At 43.3% G+C, this 21,574-nt stretch overlaps 1 protein-coding gene and 1 long non-coding RNA gene across 3 annotated transcripts; both read right to left on the minus strand.

The window, feature by feature from the left end:
- Window positions 1-1,270: 1,270 nt before the first annotated feature.
- On the minus strand, window positions 1,271-20,218 carry ASRGL1 (asparaginase and isoaspartyl peptidase 1). Of its 2 annotated transcripts, none has more exons than XM_012778246.3 (7): window positions 20,066-20,218; window positions 19,366-19,566; window positions 14,447-14,589; window positions 13,598-13,755; window positions 4,121-4,239; window positions 1,999-2,109; window positions 1,271-1,572 (listed from the first exon to the last, which is right to left on the minus strand). In XM_012778246.3, exons 2-7 carry the CDS (start codon window positions 19,553-19,555, stop codon window positions 1,346-1,348), a joined length of 948 nt encoding a protein of 315 aa, XP_012633700.1. In that variant the 5' UTR covers window positions 19,556-19,566; window positions 20,066-20,218; the 3' UTR covers window positions 1,271-1,345. The 2 variants fall into 2 exon arrangements, with proteins under 2 accessions (XP_012633700.1, XP_012633701.1); XM_012778247.3 differs by having other exon boundaries at window positions 19,366-19,572.
- On the minus strand, window positions 7,217-13,591 carry LOC142870584 (uncharacterized). The gene is made up of 2 exons (XR_012918923.1): window positions 12,326-13,591; window positions 7,217-12,223 (listed from the first exon to the last, which is right to left on the minus strand). It is a non-coding gene; the product is annotated as an uncharacterized LOC142870584 (long non-coding RNA).
- Window positions 20,219-21,574: the final 1,356 nt, after the last annotated feature.

The raw sequence follows: 21,574 nt of genomic DNA on the forward strand, positions 1-21,574 counted from the left end.
CAGGCCGACCCCACTGCACCACACTCGGGGCGGGGGGATGGGAGGGGCAGGAAGGGCGGCCCAAAGCACGCGACAGTATGGGAGCTCATGATGTCACGGCGTCCTCCCCACATCAGACGGCTCTTCCCTGTCGCAGAGGTCGTTACTCACTGTATGACCCTCTACACTGAGGGCAGCAGCCGGATAACATTACAAACACTACCATGTTTCCCCGAAAACAAGACAGGGTCTTATATTTATTTTTCCTCAAGAAGACACCCTAGGGCTTATTTTCGGGGGATGTGTTCTTTTTTTTAAGTACGATAGAACAATCTACATTTATTCAAATATAGTTAAGTCGTCTTCTTCTGGAACATCATCATCACTCTCCAAACCCCGAATTCCATCCTGAATTTCTTGCGACTCTATTTCCTTTAGAACCATTGGCCCCCATCTCTCATGTTGAGCAATAGAGCTCTCATGGGGCAGAGGAGAAGGGCTGCTCGTCTTCTTTCCCGCTCCACGACGAAAAGCATGGGTTGTGCAGATGCGCCGCGTAGCCACGCCCATCACTAGGTCTTATTTTCGGGGTAGGGCTTCTATTGTGCAAATGCTTAGAAATCCTGCTAGGGCTTATTTTATGGGTAGGTCTTATTTTGGGTGAAACATTTAGGTGAGGGGCCCATCTGTGAATTCAAGAAAACTCTCACACTTCAAGGAACCCCAGAGCCCTCCGTGATGGCCCCTCGTCACCCAGTTAGGGAGCTACGGGTTAGCGGAGGGTCCTTTGGAAGTATCTAAGAACATGTCTATGTTAGTAAGTCAGAGAAGCTCTGAACTTTCTTAGGAAAATCAGTTTCCTCTCTCATAGATGAAGAACATTTCCCTTAAAGGATTTTCTCTCTTCAGGCTAACTCCATGTTCCTGTGACTCAAAACAGCGACATCCTGAGGTTCCCTCCCGACGTCGCCTGTTAGTTTTCCTGCTGCTCCTGCCTCACTTGTGAACACCGCCGCTTCCGGTGGGCCCCTCCCTCCCCACCTCCCTGGTCTCCCAATCCCAGAAGGCACTGCCCGCCCCCAGGGACTTCTGCCCTGTCCTGATCATGCAGCCTCTTTCTGACCCGCAGCATGGGGGCCGCGAGAGAAAGACTCCCTAGGGTTTGTCATCTTCACTAGTCTTATTTTGATCTCAATGCAGACATTTCTCTCACCACTTCAGAACCCGCCCCTCAACCAAATATTCAGATAATTATTGATCAAGGCAACAAAATGAGTGACAGACTGCACAGTTTTCCATTTCTAGATCTAATTGGTTAAGCCACGGCTCCACACCAGGACACTGTACTTTACCTCCAAGCTAGCATCTAGAACACAGTCTTCAAGGAGCAGGGCAGGTCCGTGATGGTGGTTTCCTCAAGGTCGATTCCCGAGTGCAGCTTGCCGTCCTTCGCGGCGGCCCAGGGCATGGAGGCCGAGGTCCACTTCACCACCCAGTCTCCTGTTTTGCTGATCAAGATGAGGCCACCTAAACCTTTGAGCCTTGACTTCATATAACCCAACGACAGGTCGGCAGCCTCTTCTAATGTCTTCCCTGAGGACAAGGAGAGGATGAGAAACAGCACATGTCACCGAAAGGAATCTGATGGGAAATCATTTGCAGTCTGAGCCAAAGCAAGTTAACAAAGATTTTTGGTAAATGGTTTCTACTTGAAAGCTTAAAAGAAGGGTCCTGGCTTCCTTGCCCTGAGACAGACCCTGGCGCCTGTCTAAACAGAGAGGCTTCCTTCCCACGCCCAGGCTCAGTGTCTCTCCGCCACCCCCTTCTCCTGCGCTGCTGAAGACAGCGGCGCTCCAGCTGCTCTCCTCTTCAGACCCTGACAGGTGGGAAGGACTCAAAATAGTGTTCACAACCCGAAGGCAACATCTGTAGCAAACAAGAAAGGGCTTTACATACTTCTCTAGAGCTTCTATGTACTGCCCTTCACAAATTATTTAGCTGGTTCTATGGTGCATGTACCTTGTTCCAGGTGGAAGAGGGTGAGTCTGGCCAGATTCACCTTCAGGATGCTTTCCCCATGCCCTGTGGTCGAAATGGCTCCAATGTCATTGTCAGCATAACCTCCAGATCCTGCTCAAAAAAGGCGATTGGTTCTAACTGAGAAGCAGCAGTTAAGAAATTCACACGCACATTACGAGTTAATGCTACATGAATGTTAAACCCCAAGAGTGTAGCCAAAGGTCAAATTAGTAGCCGCGACCCATGGATGCAAAGGTGGACTATCAACACCCCGAAATCCAGGAGGATAAAGGGAGCCTCAGGGGAGGCAGGTCTGGCTTTCGCGGAGCAGCCTCTGCACCGAAGCACGTCCACGCCGCCCTGCTCAGTGGGCCAGCCCGGTCTCTCCCCACACCCATACACCATGAAGGAAGAGCGCCACACTGGAAGAATTTGGGGAAAATGGAAAGCCCCAGAGCTAACATCCGGGCACACTGTCCAGAGATCTGCAGGCCAGGGCGGTTTGTTGACGGCACCTGAGGGAACTACTCTGGCTTATCCACTTAGGTCGAGGTCTGGAGATTTCTTCCTCTTTGAGCAACCTTGCAGCCTTCTCTCCATCATCACTGAATTGCTCACACACAGCGACCGGCCTGAGAGCCTGCTGGCCTTGGAGGGCCCACTTTTGCCCACTCCTGGCTGATGCAGACACATTATGATTGACACTGGCCTTATTCTTTGATGCTGGCTCTGGGGAAAGGACCCAGGAGTGGAGGGCTGCGCTCAGTGTCACAGGCCCCAAGGGTTCTCAAAGACAGATAATCCTGTTCTGGTTCTGGAGGGAGTGGGGACTGCGCAGTGAAGGAACTACTGCCATGGGAAGAGGTACGTATCCTTTTTCCTATAAGCTTCTGCCGTGGGATAAGCTGGCCTGACGCCATGGTGGCAGTATGCCCTACTGTTTGGAAGCAGCCAAGTCTTTGTTTTCTTTTCAGTTACTCAAGACAAAAAAAGGCCAGGGTAGGGTGACTCCAAGAGTGGTCCTGGCAGGGGTGGTAGGCCTGTGAAGTCACATTCCTTCCACACGCACTTGTCGAGAGGATGATGGCATTACAGGTGGTGACCGTCCCTCCTGATGGTCCACGTGGGGCAGCTGTGGCGCTGCGAGGGGAGGGCTCACCGGAAAGGCCGAGTAGAGCACACGTGGCCTCATAGCCAGGACGGGGACCTCTGAGAATTCAGGTTACGCCTTTTCTGTCTCAAGCTTTATCATCATAACTCAAGTTTGAAATTGGTTTCTGGGATCTGACCCGGGGTGGCCCGGTGGCCTGGTCTGAATCCAGCTGGATGCAAAAGCTGTACTACTGACTGGGCATAATTTGGTAGGATTTTTGCTAAGGAGAAAACTCTGAGTTCATGACAGAATAAAGGGTGTCATGAATTGCTGAGTGCAGATTATTGCTAAAGACTGGAGGGAGGGGAGGGTTAGTTTTCCACTAAAAGTATAAGCTGCTTTTTGGGGCAGATGGAACGATTTAGCTGTTTCTCAAAACTTCAGTCATCTGCAGGGGTTCTGGGGACTCCCACAAGAACAGTGTGAAAGTCTGCACAGAGTGAAACATAACACCCCGGCCCTGCCTCTCACCCACTCCTAAATGAGATAATGTGTTTCCATTTTAACGTAAACATTCCAATCTGTCATATATATGTAGAAGTGTATCACTTTCATGCCACTCAAATCTAGTAACTGCAAACTTAAATTCTCAGCTTTCTTGGATCCTTCATTTGAGCTCATGCCTGGGAAGAGGTCTCACGTACTTAACCCTCTGCCAGTAAGTCTGCAAACCCTGAGACGAGCACTGCACTACAGGGAAGCTAGGGGGAACATCAGCATCCCTGTCCATTTCTTACCCCAAGTCATCCCCCAAAGGCATGCAGTCTAGGAAAAACAGTGTTTGCTAGAGACAGCCACCCCTTAAGCAGTGCCCTCAACAGCCCCATTGCCACTCCCAGAAATCCTGAAGCTGCCACCAAGAGGAGAAAGGAAATACAGAAAGGAGAGAGAGGGGCAGAGAACAGGGAGGGAGGAGAACCAGGTGATCGGGAAGGCAGGGGAAGGGCAGGAGCTGTCCCCCAGTCCTACCTATACACGGTGTGTCTCCAACTCGGCCAACCATTTTATTCACGGTACCCCCTGTAGAGGTTGCGTAAGCCAAGTTTCCTTTGCAGTCCAAGGCAACAGCACCCACGGTTCCCAAGTTTCTGCCAAAAATAAACAGAAAAAGTGACAGGTTGGGGATGAGAAACAGCCCACAACCGACAGTGTAGCTTCAAACCACTCAAAGGCCCACGGTGCACGTCAATGGCAAAGCGCCTGCTGGCTTCCTGCTCCGCCCGCAGTTACAGCAGACTGCCAGCCGTGCCTCTAGGGCCGGCTTGAAGAGGACATCCAATCCCAACACCACCACTTCCCGGCCGTGTGCCCTTAAGTGAAGTTTTATTCTCCAGGTCTCATGTCCCTACCTGCAAACTGGGGCTAAAAGTAACAGAGCGCACCGCAGACTTCAGTGTGCACAACATCCCTGGGGTCCCCGGCCCGCCCCGGAGACTGTGGAGCTGCCGCCCGGAAAGGAAGGAGTGAGGGTGTAGATGCAGAGTGAGACCCCAGACCCTGCGCCTGTGTGTGCTGTCCCGGCTTAATTATGAAAAGTGTCCCTTTTACTCTCAAAATTCAGTTCTAAACCGTATGATCACCCTATTTTTAGGCCAGTGTAAAGGCTTTTATTCTGAGTAAGATGGGGGGATGCTGGGCAGTTTGAGCTCAGACGTGTCACAATCTGAGTTAAAATTTAAGAATAATCATTCTTACCACTACACCTACCCTTCTGAGTAGCTAAAATGACAAAGACTTATCAAGTGTTGGCAAGGATGTATAGGAACTGACGTTCTCATGCCATTAGCGTAAACTGGTACAACCCCTTTGGAAAACCATCTGGCAGTATCTACTAAAGCAGAACACACGCACACTCCACAACTCCACAATTGTGCACTTGTATTCTGCCCATCAGAAATGTGGACATATGTTCACCAAAAGCGGCAGACAAAAATGTTCATAGCAGCAGTATTTGTAATGCAGTAGTCCCCTTTATCTGGAGGAGATTCATTCCAAGACCCCCAATGGACACCTGGAATGGCAGACAGTACTGAACCCTATATACATGATGTGTTTTCCTATACTGTATACACATACCTATGATAAAGTTTAATTGATAAATTAGGCACAATGAGAGATTAACAACAATAAAATGGTATAATTATAATAATATACTGTAATAAAAGGTATGTGAATGTAGTCTCTCTCTCTCCCCAAATACTGGACCCTGGTTGACTGTGGGTAACCGAAACCATGGAAAGTGAAACCACAGAGAAAGGGGACTGATCTAACCTCAGACTCCACAAAAGGTAGAGCAGATACATTGTGGCATATTAGCGAACTGGAATACCCAACTGCAATGAGAATGAACTATTGTAACAAATGGATGATCTCAGAAATAGAATGCGGAAAGAAGGCAGGCCAACAAAGTACCTACTATATGATTCCATTTAAATAAAGTTAAAACATGGGCCACACTCATGCATGGCGTTAGAAGCCATGTAAGTGGTCACCTTGAGGGAAGCAGCTGATGCAGGGGGCAGGAGGGGAGCCCTCTGGCAACACCCTGCATCTCAATCTGCATGCTGATGACATGAGTCTCAGCAAAACCGTGAAAATCCCCCAAGTTGCATACGTATGATCTGTGCACTTCTGTACACATGCGTCATGTCTATAAAATTTTTATCTGAAAAGAATTATTCTGGCTGAGATGTAGGGTTGACTGAGGGAGACAAGAGCAGAAACAGAGATGAGCCAGGAGGCTTGCAGAGCAGTGGTTAGGGCAGTTTCAGCGGAGGGGTGAGCAGCAGGCTGGAGCTGGGACCTTGTGAAGGCAGAACTGATAGAACTTGCAGGGGGAACGAACATGGCAGAGAGAAATCACGAAAGACTTTGAGGCGTTTGGCCTCAGCAGCTGAAAAGACATAAGAACTATTTATTGAAATGTGGAAGACTATTGGGAATAAGGTTTTTGTTTTTGTTTTGTTGTTGGTGTGTGTGTGTGTGGAGTGTAGTGAGGAAACAAAAAATCCAGATTTGGACATAAGCTTGAGGTTAGGTCATCAAGTGGAGAGACAGACTAGTAGCTGGATATACACAGTCTGGCATCTGAAGGTCTGAAAAGAGAAATTCAGCATTTTCTACCTAGAAGAAAGCGAGAACCTATCTTCCATCTTCACAAACACTAACTCCAGATGGTTAAAAACCTAAATATAAAACTTAAAACAAAATCCTTCAAGAAAAGCTAGGTGAATATATGTCTCAGGCTAGTGGAATTGCCTTAGGAGTTTCTAGTCTTACAAACAATAAAACAAGAGGTAGGCATATCTGATTACGTAAAAATGAAAATATTTTGTATGGTAAAAATGCTATAAATAAAATAAAAGCCAAATAAAAACAACAGATTTGGTATTTTTTTTAAACCACAGAGGATGATCTTAAGACTGATAGGAGACAAAAGAACCCAAGAGAAAAGGTAAGCACAAGGCAAAAATAGGCAAATTCATACAAAAGAATGACCCCCACACAAATGCACAGTGATCAAACTTATTGTCAGGGAAGAGTAAATTAAAGTTTCAGTGTCAGCCTTCACCTGTCGGATAAGGAATCAGGTACTCCCAGTCGTTGCTGGTGGCAGGCCCACGCCTAACACTTCAAGGTGCCGGGGCAAGAACACAAACACCGAGGCCCACAGACCATATGCTTAATATTCAGAAGTTATAAACATGTTCTACCCTCTTACTGGGGTAAATGTGTTGAAAAATATTTTTTGTATATATATGTGTGTATATATATTGTATATAAGGAGCACAACATACTTTGATTGATGTAGACACAGTGATTACCAGAGTCAACCAAAGTGACATATCCATCATCTCACAGTTACCTTCTTTTTTGTATGGTAAGAGTACCTAAAATTTACGCTTAGCAACTTTTCAGTATACAATATTATCCTACAGTCCTCATGTTGTACATTCAATCTATTGATATGTTCATCCTACATAACATATCTAGTTTTGTAACCCTTGATTTACCCCACCTCTTGGTAGCTGCCATTCTATTGCTTCTATGTATTCAATGTTGCTATTTGTGGTTTTTTTTTTTTTTTTTTTTTTGAGACAGAGTCTCGCTTTGTTGCCCAGGCTAGAGTGAGTGCCGTGGCGTCAGCCTAGCTCACAGCAACCTCAAACTCCTGGGCTCCAGTGATCCTTCTGCCTCAGCCTCCCGGGTAGCTGGGACTACAGGCATGCGCCACCATGCCCGGCTAATTTTTTATATATATATTAGTTGGCCAATTAATTTCTTTCTATTTATAGTAGAGACGGGGTCTCGCTCTTGCTCAGGCTGGTTTTGAACTCCTGACCTTGAGCAATCTGCCCGCCTCGGCCTCCCAAGAGCTAGGATTACAGGCGTGAGCCACAGCGCCCGGCCTTGTGTTTTTTTTTAATATTCCACCTCTAAGTGAGACCATGCAGTATTTTTTTTCTTTGTCTGGCTTACTTCATTTAGCACAATGTCTTCTAGGTTCATTCACTCATGTTGTTGGAAATGCTAGAATCTCCTTTTTTAAGGCTGAATAATACTCCACAGCATTTATCACAGTTTATTTATCCATTCATCTGTTGATGGACACTTTGGTTGTTTCCATATCTTGGCTACTGTGAATAATGCTGCAATGAACATGGGAGTATCAATATTTTTCCAAAGCAGTAATTTAAGTTCCTTTGGGTATACACCTTAGGTTATATGGTAGTTCTATTTTTAATTTCTGTTTTTTCTTCTTTCTGAGTCACAGCACCAAGATGTCAAGTCAGCCATCTTGTTCTGTTCTTGGTTCTTGGTGTGCTCTTGGCCGAAGAATGACCAGACGCACCAAAAGCAAGGCAAGTGTGAAACGAAGTTTATTGAGGAAGGACAACATAGGTTTATAGAGCAAGAGCAAGATATAGGTTTACAGAGTAAGAGCAAGACACATTCGCCAAGGAATGACAAATGGACCCCTTTGTTGTAACAAAAGGGCCTATTTTTAATTTCTTTAGGAACCTCCATACTGTTTCATCTTAAAAAATATTGTAAAGCTATAGTTTTCATATAACTGAAAGTTGACAAACTACCATTAATGACTTAATTCACTTATTATTGTGCATATGTGGGTCACTTGTTCATCAGCTGGTGATGGCAGATGAATGAACACACATATAAAATTTATAAATTATTGCTTATTTCATAAATCAATTTTTCTTATCTTCATTTTGGGAGTACTGACTATGTTCATTTTTTTTTGTTTGTTTTTTTGAGACAGAGTCTCACTCTGTTGCCCGGGTTAGAGTGCCGTGGCGTCAGCCTCACTCACAGCAACCTCAAACTCCTGGGCTCAAGCAATCCTCCTGCCTCAGCCTCCCCAGTAGTTGGGACTACAGGTATGCACCACCATGCCTGCCCGGCTAATTTTTTCTATATATTTTTAGTGGGCCAATTAATTTCTTTCTATTTTTAGTAGAGATGGGGTCTCGCTCTTGCTCAGGCTGGTTTCAAACTCCTGATCTTGAGTGATCCACCTGCCTCCCCTCCCAGAATGCTAGGATTACAGGAGTAAGCCACCACACCCAGTCAGTTTTATTTATTTTTTATTTTTTTAAATTAATTAATTTTTTCCAGCATATTTGTGGGGGTACAAATGTTAAGGTTACATATATTGTCCTTGCCCCCCCTTCCCCCTCAAGTCAGAGCTTCAAGCGTGTCCATCCCCCAGTTGGTGCGCATTCATTATGTATGTATATACCCATCCCCTCCCCCCCACCGGCCAGTTTTAAATTAATTTTAATGTGAAGAAGCTTCGCTTTTCTGAGGCAGTAACAATGGGAATTACCAATAAAATTCTTAAAGCAATACTTATATGAATCCTGATTTTTATATTTATGATAAATATATGATAAATTGTTATAGAGAATATTATTAAATATTTTAATTTGACCATATAAATCACTTATAGTCATTTTACCATCTCTTAAGCTGTATCTAGATCCATGCAAATAAGTTCTTTTAAATTTCAATGCTGGTACATTATAAAAAAATTGAAAAAGCAGTATGTTATTTGATTTTGTTTAAACTGCTCTTCAAATGATATTATACTCTGATTTATAATGAACAGAAAAAAGTCTCTACTGAAACTGGCGTGGGGATTATTTGTACATGAATCTTCCTTAAATTAGGTGAACATTTTTGTTCCCTTGTTTCAATTTCCTTATATTTTGTTGGAATGTCATTTTTGTTGTATATTTCATGTGTAGTTTTGGTTTTGTTTCTCTAACTTAAAAAAAATTAAATCCTTTTAAAAGTGAAAGAGCCTGGTTTAGATTTTCTTGTTAAGCTTATTAATAGAAATAAAGTTTATACAAAATAATTGTAGAGAGTACAAATTCAAAATTAAAAAAAAAAAAGAACAAAATTAATTTCACTTTTTGTTGAAGTCCATGATTTGTTCTTTGAGGACCTTCTGTGGTTTTATTTAACTCTTATATAATTTCAACTAGATTAAGCCAATTAATTACTTCAACAGCATTTAGCTAGTATTCCTATCACACGTTTAAGATTTGTTATAACGTCAAATATGAGTTTAATCAAGATGTTCCATCTTGGGGATATTTAGAAAATACTGTATTTAATCCCTCTGTTGCTTCAAAGCACCATCATTGGCACTGTTGTGGTCATATATCCTAGAAACAAATTCAGACTGTAAGTGGTGTATGTCACGCAGAACACTTCTGGAATTCTTGGCCAAAATTCTTGCTTATACATATTTCATTTCTCACGCACATTGGCTCCATTCCTACAGGCTTGCTTTCAACAACCTTTCAAATTAAGGCCTAAAATTGAAAGTTAAAAAAAATTTCTTCATTTAATTCAAAAATTGTATTTTAAGAAGCAGATATAGAGCCAATGAAATACTGATTGACTTAGACTTGTTTTTCTTCTTCATGCAGTGCAATAAGACATACAATAAATGTTAGTTGGTCAACATATCTTCTGACCATGGTATAATGGAGTTGAACTGAGTAATTATTTTATTAAAAAAATTTTATATATGATTTCATCTCTTACTTTATTCCCCATTAAACTAATAATCTGTTTGAATTCTCCATCCTAGATAGAGATAATTAATTTCATTATTTTTGTCCTAATTACATGTTTGGCATTTTACCAAATTTTGAAATCATTTTTACTAAACCTAGAAAATTTCCATTGTTTTTTGTAAACACTGTGTTGATGGTGCCATAACAAAAAGAATCATTAGGCTTGGCTAAATATTAGACATATTATATTATTTTTCAAGAACATTATACTGGTGTTTTACATTGTTGTCTTTTTCCGGGAATATCAGCTGTCTGTTTATTCAGCTCCCCACCAATTCCTGTGAGTGCGTGTGTGCTCTTTTTTGCTTCTTCATGATTAGCAATTAAATCTTCCTTTAGTAAAGAACAGGAAGTTACATCTGCCCTTAATAAGAAAATTTTCTTACTAATTTTCATTGTTTTGATAGGTAATTCAATCTTCATTTAACAAAGAATTTATAATGTCCTGATTGTGAATTTTTTTTTTTTTGAGACAGAGTCTCACTTTGTTGCCCAGGCTAGAGTGAGTGCCGTGGCGTCAGCCTAGCTCACAGCACCCTCAAACTCCTGGGCTCAAGCGATCCTTCTGCCTCAGCCTCCTGAGTAGCTGGGACTACAGGCATATGCCACCATGCCCGGCTAATTTTTTCTATATACTTTTAGTTGGCCAATTAATTTCTTTCTATTTTTAGTACAAACAGGGTCTCGCTCTTGCTCAGGCTGGTCGTGAACTCTTAAGCTCAGGCAATCCTCCCACCTACGCCTCCCAGAGTTCTAGGCGTGAGCCACCCCACCTGGCCTATACTCATTTTCAATAATCTAAGGAATTAAAAAGTAAAATGTCATTACATCTAAAGTATACAAAATTAAATTATTTTCATCAAAAAAAGAGCAAAAAGTTGAAAAAAATAAAAGTAATTTGTAGATATAATTTCCAAAGTCTGTTTTGTAAAATATACATTTTTTTTTTATTTCGGCATATTATGGGGGTACAGATTTTAAGGTTTCAATAAATGCCCATTTTCCCCCCTCCCCCCAAAAGTCTGAGTCTCCATCATGACCATCCCCTAGATGGTGCACATCTCACTCATTATGTATGTATATACCCGCCCCCCTCCCCATGTAAAATATACATTTTTATTAATGTTAAAGTTAAAACATGAATTATAGTGAATATAATATTTTAAGTCAAAATTACATAAAAGCTAAAAATCTTAACATCACATCTTTGAAATTAACTAAATCTTTTAAATTTTTTAATCAAAATAAAGCCATTCATAATTCTAATATTCAATGTCCATTTAGTTGCTAACATAAACAACTGGTTCTTCATGTAGGTTTTGTCTAGATCTTTGCTGTCTACTATAGTAGCTGCCAGCTACATGTGGTTACTGAGTGGCCACTAGCTAAATGTGGCTTGTCCACATTGAGCTGTACCCTAAGTATAAACTATCTGTTAGATTTTGAAGATTTAGTATAAAAAAGAGTTTAAGATATTTCATATATAATTCTTATATTTATCACATGTTAAAATGAAATTTTGGATGTATTGGATTAAAAAATATATATTATTACTTTCACCTGTTTCCTTTTACTTTTTTTATGTGGCTATTAGATTTAAAATTACATAATGTAGCTCTCACTATATTTCTATTGGACAGAAATACATAAATTTAAGAGTACTAGTCCCCATGAGCAGCTCTTGCAGATACTGATCTAATTTCATGAATGCTTTCAGAACCACAAAATGGAACACATACAGAGGCAAGAAAATGGAGAGTTGGCACTCCAAGTGTCCACACTCAGGGCCATCTACTTACGTGGGGGTCCGGAGTTAAAACTACTTTGGTAAGATTTCTTCCTTATTTTGATCTGGGATTGAGCAAACTTACAGCCTTCTCTTCATCATTCCTGTATCTGTTCACACACAGCTACCAGCCTGAGAGTCCTTTGGCCTTGGAAGGGCTCACTTTACTTTCTCCTAGTTGATACAGAAGCATTATTTGATTGACACTGGAGTAAGACTTTGTGATACAAGAATCAAATTGATCAGTGAATTAAGTAATTTGTCTTTGTCTCTTACCTAAGTCCTTCTGCAGTTTGGATCTTCCCCACACTCCAAAGCAGCATCCATTTTTCATATCAACAGTGGCATAACCCATGAACTTTGAACTCAGGTGGCCTTTGCTTCCAAGACACAGAGCAAGAGATGTGGAGAAGCTTTTCCCTGGCAGCTGAATGGTGTTAGTCACAAGAGTGATGATTAGGGTTATGGGTCAAGCTGTGTCAATGATGAGTGACAAGGGCATCCCACGTGTTCTGTAATAAATCATTTTGTGTATCTGTGATAAGAGGGCCCTTTAAAATGCAGGGCCCAGGGCAGGAGCGCCTCTTGTTCATATGTACGAGCAGTGCTGGCTGGTGGTCACTACAGAATTTTTCGAAAGTGATGTGGCAACATCTTTTAAAATAAACATGAAAAACTGATAAAGCAACCCCCTTCCTATCCCTCTAGCCCAGCAGTCCCCAAGCCTTTTGTCACCAGGGACAGTTTCATGGAAGAAAATTTTTCCACAGCTCTAGCCCACAGACACAACAGCACACTTAGAAGGCTATCAATGGCTACCAACATCTGGCCAATCTTTTATAACAGATTCTTAACCTGGGGGAACACATCAGAATTACTTGGGAAACTTTTTCATAATATACCTGCCTGGCCTCTCTACTTCAGAGCTACTTAAATTTGATTCTTTAGGAAAGGGGCCCAGACATGTATAGTTTGAAAACACCCCCTAGGTGATTCCAAGGTATATTCCTGGTTAAATATTACTACTCTAAAAAGTACGCAGAGTTAATAGATTGAATTCCATTATAAACTCCGAGGCCATATTCAAATTTTATTTTCAAATTTTGCTTTAAGGCAGGGGGCTTTTATTTTGGATTCTGGAATCTCTAACATAGAAAACTATAATTCAGAACATATGTGGTCAATTTGAACTTTTAAGAATTGTATTGATTTTTCCACACTATGAAAGGGTGCTTAAGTAAGTTCAGAAACTGCTAGATCACAGAGCACCTGTTTAGTCTATTTAAGATAAAAAAATGATCAAGAAGAGCTCAGATAATTGACACATTTTAATATAAGGCATTCTTCTATGAAATCATGTCAGAGAAGGAACTCCATTAGTCTAATTTGAGTTACTATTCAGAGTAAAAACTGAGATAAATCTAAAACTCAAATGGCAGGTTTTCCATTATTTAGTTTGAATTATTTAAGAAATGTAGATAATCAGATATTTGCCAAAGTTTCATATTTTGATAACTTCCAAAAATGTGAGCCATAGAGGATACTTACTTTTTACAGTCTGATTTGTGAGCACCTTTCTCAAGCTTCTCTTTTTCCAGGCGCTTCTTATTTTTCTCTGTTATCAGCTGTTCTCCAGGAATCTGCGGAACTCCCATAGCTGCTGCAAACTGTGCTGCGCCTTGGTCAGTCAGAAAGCAATGAGGTGTCTGAGTCAGGAAAAAAAGGAGAAATGGTTAGCTTTTCAAACATGTGTAATCTTTTTAACTGTTCCAACTATGTGGAAATAATTACTTCTTTTTGGGTGCAAAGGCTCAAAAATGCAAATTCTACTGGCTTGCTTTTCTGAATGCTGAAAAGGGCCTGTCTCTGAGTTTCTGCATTTGTTTTTTTTTTAAAAAAAAACAAAAACAAAATTGATGGACTACAATCCAGCAGTGGACTATAAGTCACTAGGGATGTGACTTACATATTATGTTAAATTGAGAGAACTTAACCCATTTGTATTTAAAGCCATGCTGTTATATAGTTGGTCTATTATATAGTTGTTCAGTTTGTAATGTGCTATGTTAAAAGAATGATGTATTAAAAGAACAATGATGTCATATACCTGCACCTCCAATAAAAAAAAAAAAAAAAAAAAGAACAATGAAGAAAATACACGAAGAAAACTATGTAATCACTGGTCAAGTTACACTAGTCAGGTTACACTGTCAACAAGAGTGAGAATCTTGGCTGATTTGAAAAACTTAAATAACATTGCTTCTGTTCTTGTATATATTTTTAGGAGAACAGTGACCTCAAGTTTCTCCACAGTCAGACCTCCTTTTTTTTTTCTTTTAACCACTGAAGTACTGCAGTAACAATTCTTTAGGAAAAAGATGGTTAGGTCACATATACCTTTTCCATGACAAGCCGAGCAAGTTTGATGGGATTTGCTATACACCGGACCGCGGACACTGCCCCTACAGACAGGTCTTTTCCATCCATGATACTGGCATCCATTTCAACGTCACCATTTGTATTCAAGACAGATCCACATCCTAAAACCAAGAAGAAGTTGAAAAGCAAGAATTAAGAATTTAGAAATTGCTCCAACTTTTCCTCTAATCTGTCCCCCTTTAATTCATCTTCTATTCCATTGCCAGAGGAACATTTTAAAAACACAAATCTGACCTGGCACCCTGTGACGTACAAAATAGACGTATGAAGCCCTTCCTGATCTGTCCTCTAACCTACTTTTCCAGCTTCATCTCTTATCCTTGGCTACATTTTACTGAAATATTCGGTTTCCTTGAATACAGTAGTCCTCCCTTATTCAGTTTTGCTTTCTGTAGTTTCAGTCACCTTCAGTCAACTGTGGCCCAAAAATGTTAAATGGAAAATTCCAGAAATAAGCAATTCATAAGTTTTAAATGTGTGCCATTCTGAGTACTGTGATGAAATCTTGTGACATCCCACTCCGTCCTGGCTAGGACACGAATCATCCCTTTGTCCAGCAATCCATACTATCTATGCTAGCGCTTGTTAGTCCCTTAGTGGTCATCTTGGCTATCAGATCGACTGTTGCGGCACCACAGTGCCTGTGTTCCAGTAACTCTTATTTTACTTAACAATGGCCCCCAAAGCACAAGAGTAGTGATATTTGTGTATTGTTATAACTGTTCTTTCTATTTTACCATCAGTCTCTTACTGTACCTAATTTAAAAATTAAATTTTTTTAAATTTGTATATGTATGTATACACATACATAGATATGTATGTGTAGGAAAAAACATAGTGTAGGGTTTGGTACCATCTGTGATTTCAGGCATCCACTGAGGGTCTGGAAGGTATCCCTGTGGATAAGGGGGACTAATAGCTACCATAAGCTCTCATTACTTTGCACATGCTGCTCTCTTTACCACGAGCGCCCTTTCTCGGACTTTCTTGCCTAGACCACGCCTACAAATCTAGCTGTGCCTGTCAACCTCTTTGTGCTTCTGTTTCCTCATCTGTAAAATGGGTAAGAACATCAACTCATTTAATACTCAGAGCCATCAATGAGTTAGATGAGGCACATTTAACACTTAGAGTAGTGCCTGGCGCGTGCAGGCAAGCAGTAAGTGTTAGATGCTCTGATTACATGCCAATTTAACACATGGAGAAAACAAAAAAGCAACTCTCCCACTATCAGATGGCTATTAGGTGAAGAGAAATCAAATCCAAGTCTGTGGCTTGGATACCTATTTCCTTCTGCCAGGAAAACCTCACATCTTTTCCACCATACCTTGATGCCTCAGTGGGTTGACAAATAAAACCCAACTTAACAGTAATTTCAGAGTTAGAGACTGGTAACTTAAGCAAGATTACTTTCTTGAAATTAATTTTAATAATTGTAAAAGCAATATAAGCTCTTTTGGGAAGAGAATGGAATCCTTTATTATTTAGAGAAAATATACTCCATTAGTTTGGCTAACGTGGAAGTAAGTAAGAAAATCAAACCTGAGACGTTTACTTCATTTGGGTTATGGTAATACTAATTTGCTTAAATTTGTCTTAAAGAAAGTCTATATTGGGCCGGGCGCTGTGGCTCACGCCTGTAATCCTAGCTCTTGGGAGGCCGAGGCGGGCGGATTGCTCAAGGTCAGGAGTTCAAAACCAGCCTGAGCAAGAGCGAGACCCCGTCTCTACTATAAATAGAAAGAAATTAATTGGCCAACTGATATATATATAAAAATTAGCCGGGCATGGTGGCGCATGCCTGTAGTCCCAGCTACCCGGGAGGCTGAGGCAGAAGGATCACTCGAGCCCAGGAGTTTGAGGTTGCTGTGAGCTAGGACGCCACGGCACTCACTCTAGCCTGGGCAACAAAGCGAGACTCTGTCTCAAAAAAAAAAAAAAAAAAAAAAAAAAAAAAAAAAAGAAAGTCTATATTATGGCTATAAAACATACAGTAATACCACTTACTAACATAGCACATAGTGGGTACCGTATTATTTGTTGAATGAATGTTATTTAAAGGGAAGCAAATGCAACAGATTTGCCTTTATGCAAAATGTATGAGGCATATTAGAAGACACAAGTGAAAGGAATATTAGTAAATGTGTGCTAGACCATGGTAAGTTTCATGGGTAAAAGTGAAATATTAATAAAAAGACTACTCCCCACCCAATCTGCCGTGGATCTAGTGAGTGCTTAGCTAGTGAGAAGTAACAGAAATAACTCTCAGGAACAACAGGCTGCACAGCATGGGGAGCCTTGAGCGAGGAGAAACAGAGAGAATTGCCCTGCAAGTGCTGCAGCTTCACGCCTGGACCACTCGCAGTACACAGAGTGGAGCCGGGGAGCCCAAAGAAAGCCGGTGGTTGTCCTGAGTTGAGGAGACAGAGTGGAGAATTTGGGAAGCCAGGGTCTGGAACCTGTGGGGCACAGTACTTGAGGAGGAAGAGCTGCGCAGAGGGAGCGAGCCGGCGAGGCTCTCTGCAGAGGGGTCTCTGAGTTCTCAGCTGAGTTCTGACCAGTGTGCACGCTCGGGTGAGGCAAGGGAAAGAGTCACAAGAAAGGACTTGGTGAAACCAACTCTGGGCTCACACAGGGCTGGCAACTTCATGTTCAAATAAACCATTGTGAAAAAAACCTCATAAAGTCCTACCTCCCCCCCTACCAAATCTCTGAATTCCTTCTTTTCAGCTCTATTCTTTTCTCCCTCAGTGTGCTGAATAGCAGACATCTGGGAAATTTGGAGGGAGATATTCAGAAGGCAGCCTCTAGGTACAGCAAAGATATGAGAACTAGCTGGCTGCTTTCTCAGCTGGCAAAGTCAGTCCCTATCTGGTAAATTCTGGATCAACAAATGCAGCCAGAAAGCACACTGTTACATCTCATTCTATGGTAGGAAGACAAATGAAATTTTTCGTAAGCATTAAATAGAGTCAAGGAGACAGAACAAATACTCAGTAAATATGTGATGATGAGTTGGTTAAGATTTCCTGAAATTCTTTTCCCCGACAGATGTTGGGTGGGTGGTGTAATTCCAAGAAGTATTTTAATCCCTAGATCTTAGGTTTTCTATTTTAAAACAAAGGAGAAATGAATGTCTTTCAGCAAGATAGTTAATCCTTCTGTGCCTTAGTTTTCTCATCTAAGATATGAGCATAATACCTACCTCATAGGTGTGGATTATATGAGTTAATTATGCAAATTTCTTAGACTATTGCCTGATACCTAGTAGATACTCATATTAGCTATGAGTATTATTATTCTAAAAAAGGGTGGACTGAAAGAAGCCAACCACAAAAGAATACACTCTGTATGCTTGCATTTATATGAAATTCTGGAAAACATAAACTAATCTACAGTGACAGAAGCAGATCAGTGAATACCAGGTGCTAGGGATGGAAGGGGGGATTAACTGCAAAGTGGCATAAAGGAATTTTGGGGGGTCAATAAGGAAGAACTGTTTTCCCTCTCTATAATCATATTCACTCTCAATACTTTACTTCTAGCACCAGATGTGTGGGGTTTTTTTCCTACACATCAATTCTCCGGCAGACACCAAGTGGTGTCCTATAATTCAATTCAATTCTGACACTATCAACCTGGAGTTAGTGTCTCAGTTCCACCAGACTGCTTCCCACTTCAGATGCCGATCACAAATACTAGGTTACCTGCAACTTCTGCCCAACCTGGCTACAGACAGGAGGCTACCACAACTTTCTCAGGTTTGATTACTTTGCTAGAGCGGCTCACAGAACTCAGGTAAACATGTTTCCCAGTTTATGATATAAATAAAGGATATGACAAAGGACACAGATGAAGAAATACATAGGGTGAAGTCTGGAGGGGTTCTGGGCACAGGAGCTCTGTCCCCGTGGAGTTGGGGTATGCCACCCTCCTGATACACGGATATGTTCACCAACTTGGAAGCTCTCTGAACCCATAAGTTCAGGGATTTTTATGAATGACTTTATTAGAGGTTATGACCAATTATCAACTCAATCTCTCCTCATCCTGGAGGTTGGGGGCTGGGGCTGAAAGTTCCAAGCTTCTAATTATGAATTGGTCTTTATGGAGACCCCATCCAGGAGCCACCAAGAGTCAACTCACTGGCACAAAAAATGCTCCTGTCACCCAGGGGATTAGGAGTTTTGTGTAAAGTGCTGGGGTCAAAGATCAAATATTAGAACAAAAGATTTTCCTAGTACCCCTACTGTTCAGGAAATTACAAGGTGCCCAGACCAGGGGCAGAGATCAAATATTTCTTACTATCTCACAATATCACAGGGGATGATAAAGATGTTTTACTTTTTAAAATTTCACTTTTTTTTTTTTGAGACAGAATCTCACTCTCTTGCCCAGACTAGAGTGCCATGGCGTCTCAGCAACCTAGCTCACAGCAACCTCAAACTCCTGGGCTCAAGCGATCCTCCTGCCTCAGCCTCCCGAGTAGCTGGGACTACAGGTATGCGCCACCATGCCTGGCTAATTTTTTTTAATATATATTTTTATTTTTCCAGCTAATCTATTTCTATTTTTTAGTAGAGACGGTGTCTCACTGTTGCTCAGGCTGGTCTCAACTCCTGAGCTCAAACTATCCGCCTGCCTAGGCCTCCCAGAGTGCTAGGATTACAGGCATGAGCCACCACGCTCAGCACAAACATTCTTAAAGTAACTGGATCAACAGGTAGGAAGAGAAAAAGATTGCCTCTTGTTAGCATATTTAGTTGCACCACAAAGCTGATGAGACTCTCTGACACTTTAGAAAGCTTCCATTTATTCTGGGGGGCAAGGAGCTTGACCTGACTTGGCATTGTTGACTAGCTGAGGTGCAAATTTACCTGCGTTGAACTCGGGATCATTCTCCAGGGTGGTCACAGCTTCTTCCACAGCATCCACCGCGCTCCCGCCCTGCGCGAGGATTTTGTAACCCGCAGTGGCGGCTTTGACCATGCCCTGGCGCACGCACTCCTTCCGGTCCTTGGTGATATTGCTGGCTCCGCCACCGTGGACCACGACGACGGGATTCATGTCGACGGACCCTGGCCCTCGGGAAGACGAAAGTGTCATTCCAAACGGCCCAAGAAAACCGCCCGGAGACACCGCCCGGACAAAGTCCAGTTTCTATTTCGGGCGGCTGGGTGTGAATGACAGCCCAGAGCGCCGGGGCCGCCCCGCCCCGTCCCGGGGTGCCTGCCTGGCCTGGCGAGGGTCTCGGGGGCCCAGAGTCCGCGCCCCTTCACGGCTGCCTTCGGGCCTCAGTTTCCCCGGAGAAGCCCAGACCCGGTCCCATGCTGGGCCACTGGCCGGGGAGGAGCGGGAGCGGCGCCCAGGGCCAGAGCTCCCGCCCCTCCTCCCCGGGCTCCGCTCCGGGCCTCGGTTTCCCCGGGGACGCGTCCCGTGCGCCCCCTCCCGCTGATGGCCTCGCTGGCGCCCTCCCCGCTTGAAGCCCGGCACCGAGGACGGCGCTTCCCGCCTCCGGGACGGTGTGTATTCCCGATCATGCCGTTCCCCATCGCCGCGTCCCGACCGCCGGCTTACCGAGGACACCGCGGGAGGCGGACGCCGAGGCCTCAGGCTGGCCCGAGCCACCGGCGGCCCCGCACGGTCCAGCCCCTCGGCGAGGCGAGTTCTGGTCTCGCGTCAGCCCGCAACCGCTCGGTGGGCAACGGCTCCGCGCCTGCGCGCGAGGGCGGGGCTGCCGCGCCGCGGCGCTCCCGTAAATCCCCGACGCCCGCCGGCCGCGCACGGCCCCGCAGCTCTGGGTCTAAGCTGCCGCGGGACACACGCCGTTCGCCCCCGAGAACCGGGACCGCGCTGGAGCTGCCTCCACCCGCGCGAGCAGCCTCGCGGCATGCGGGGACCCTCCCCCTCTCGACGAGGCTGGGGGCCGGGGGGTTGGGCAGGTGGCCAGAGGTGAGAAGCGAAGTGTCGCAGTTTCGAAAGTGCAAACGGAAAAGCAACGCTCCACGCACTGAAATCCTTCCTTCGGCCAAGATGTTTGGCAGGCTTGCTAATTTTTGTTTTGAATGCTAATTATTGTTTTGAATTCAAATACCTTCCCCTTAATTGTCTCTCCCCTTAACCTTTTGTAAAGAACAGAAAGACAAACTGTAAAAATGTCTGGTTGGTCTGGTTCTGTGCCTGGGTGCCCTGAGACTCTGAAGACTCTCAGCCTAGTTCCTCCCTTCGAGTTTCAGGATCCCAGCTCTAAATTCCGTCGCCTGCAAGGGTCTTTATTTTTTGTTGGCGCTTTTTATTCTCTCTGCCTCCGGGTGTTCCCTAAAGACTTGACACCCCGGTGTTTGGACCAAACACACCTGTGTTCGCCCAGGGTTGCCCTAGGTCCCCGTTTAGTTCTTCCAGTAGTCGGGGGAGGTGGAAGGAGTTTACATTTGTGCCCAGTAAGGCAACTGTAAGATACTGGATAAGTGACATGGAGTGAAGGATACTTCCTCTATCATGTAGAGTATACCATTTTGAATTTTTTTTTCCATAGCTTTTATTTTTTAGAGCAGTTTTAGTTCACAGCAAAATTATTTTATTTTCATTATTAATTTACTTTCAACTGTTTATTGGCTGGGTGAACCAATCTCAAAGATCGACTTTCTCTTTGTCCAACAAACACCATCTCCCCGCCCCCACCCTGCATTTAAGATTAAGATACTGACACGCCTGTATTCCGAGCCCTCTGGGAGGCCCAGGCGGGAGGATTGCTTGAGCTCAGGAGTCCAAGACCAGTCTGAGCAAGAGCGAGACCCCGTCTCTACTATAAAGAGAAAGAAATTTAGCCAAACACCTAAAAATAGAAAAAATTAGCCGGGCATAGTGGCACATGCCTGTAGTCCCAGCTATCTGGGAGGCAGGAGGATCGCTTGAGCCCAGGAGTTTGAGGTTGCTGTGAGCTAGGCTGATGCCACAGCACTCTAGGCCAGGCAAGACAGTGAGACTCTGTCTCAAAAGAAAAAAAAAAAAAGAAAAGAAAAGATACTGACAGCATGGGGGCTGAGTCATGAGAAACTGAATATACAAAGGGACAATGGCCAGGCC

This window comes from Microcebus murinus, chromosome 4 (genome assembly GCF_040939455.1).
Source record: "Microcebus murinus isolate Inina chromosome 4, M.murinus_Inina_mat1.0, whole genome shotgun sequence".
NCBI lineage: Eukaryota > Metazoa > Chordata > Mammalia > Primates > Cheirogaleidae > Microcebus > Microcebus murinus.

Coding starts and splice junctions, on each gene's coding strand:
- ASRGL1 (XM_012778246.3), bottom strand. CDS start 19,555: ATGAATCCCGTCGTCGTGGTCCACGGTGGCGGAGCCAGCAATATCACC. Junction 14,590..19,365: donor TGATCCCGAGTTCAACGCAG/GTAAATTTGCAC, acceptor TCTTGGTTTTAG/GATGTGGATCTGTCTTGAAT. Junction 4,240..13,597: donor CACAAATCAGACTGTAAAAA/GTAAGTATCCTC, acceptor TATTTTTGGCAG/AAACTTGGGAACCGTGGGTG.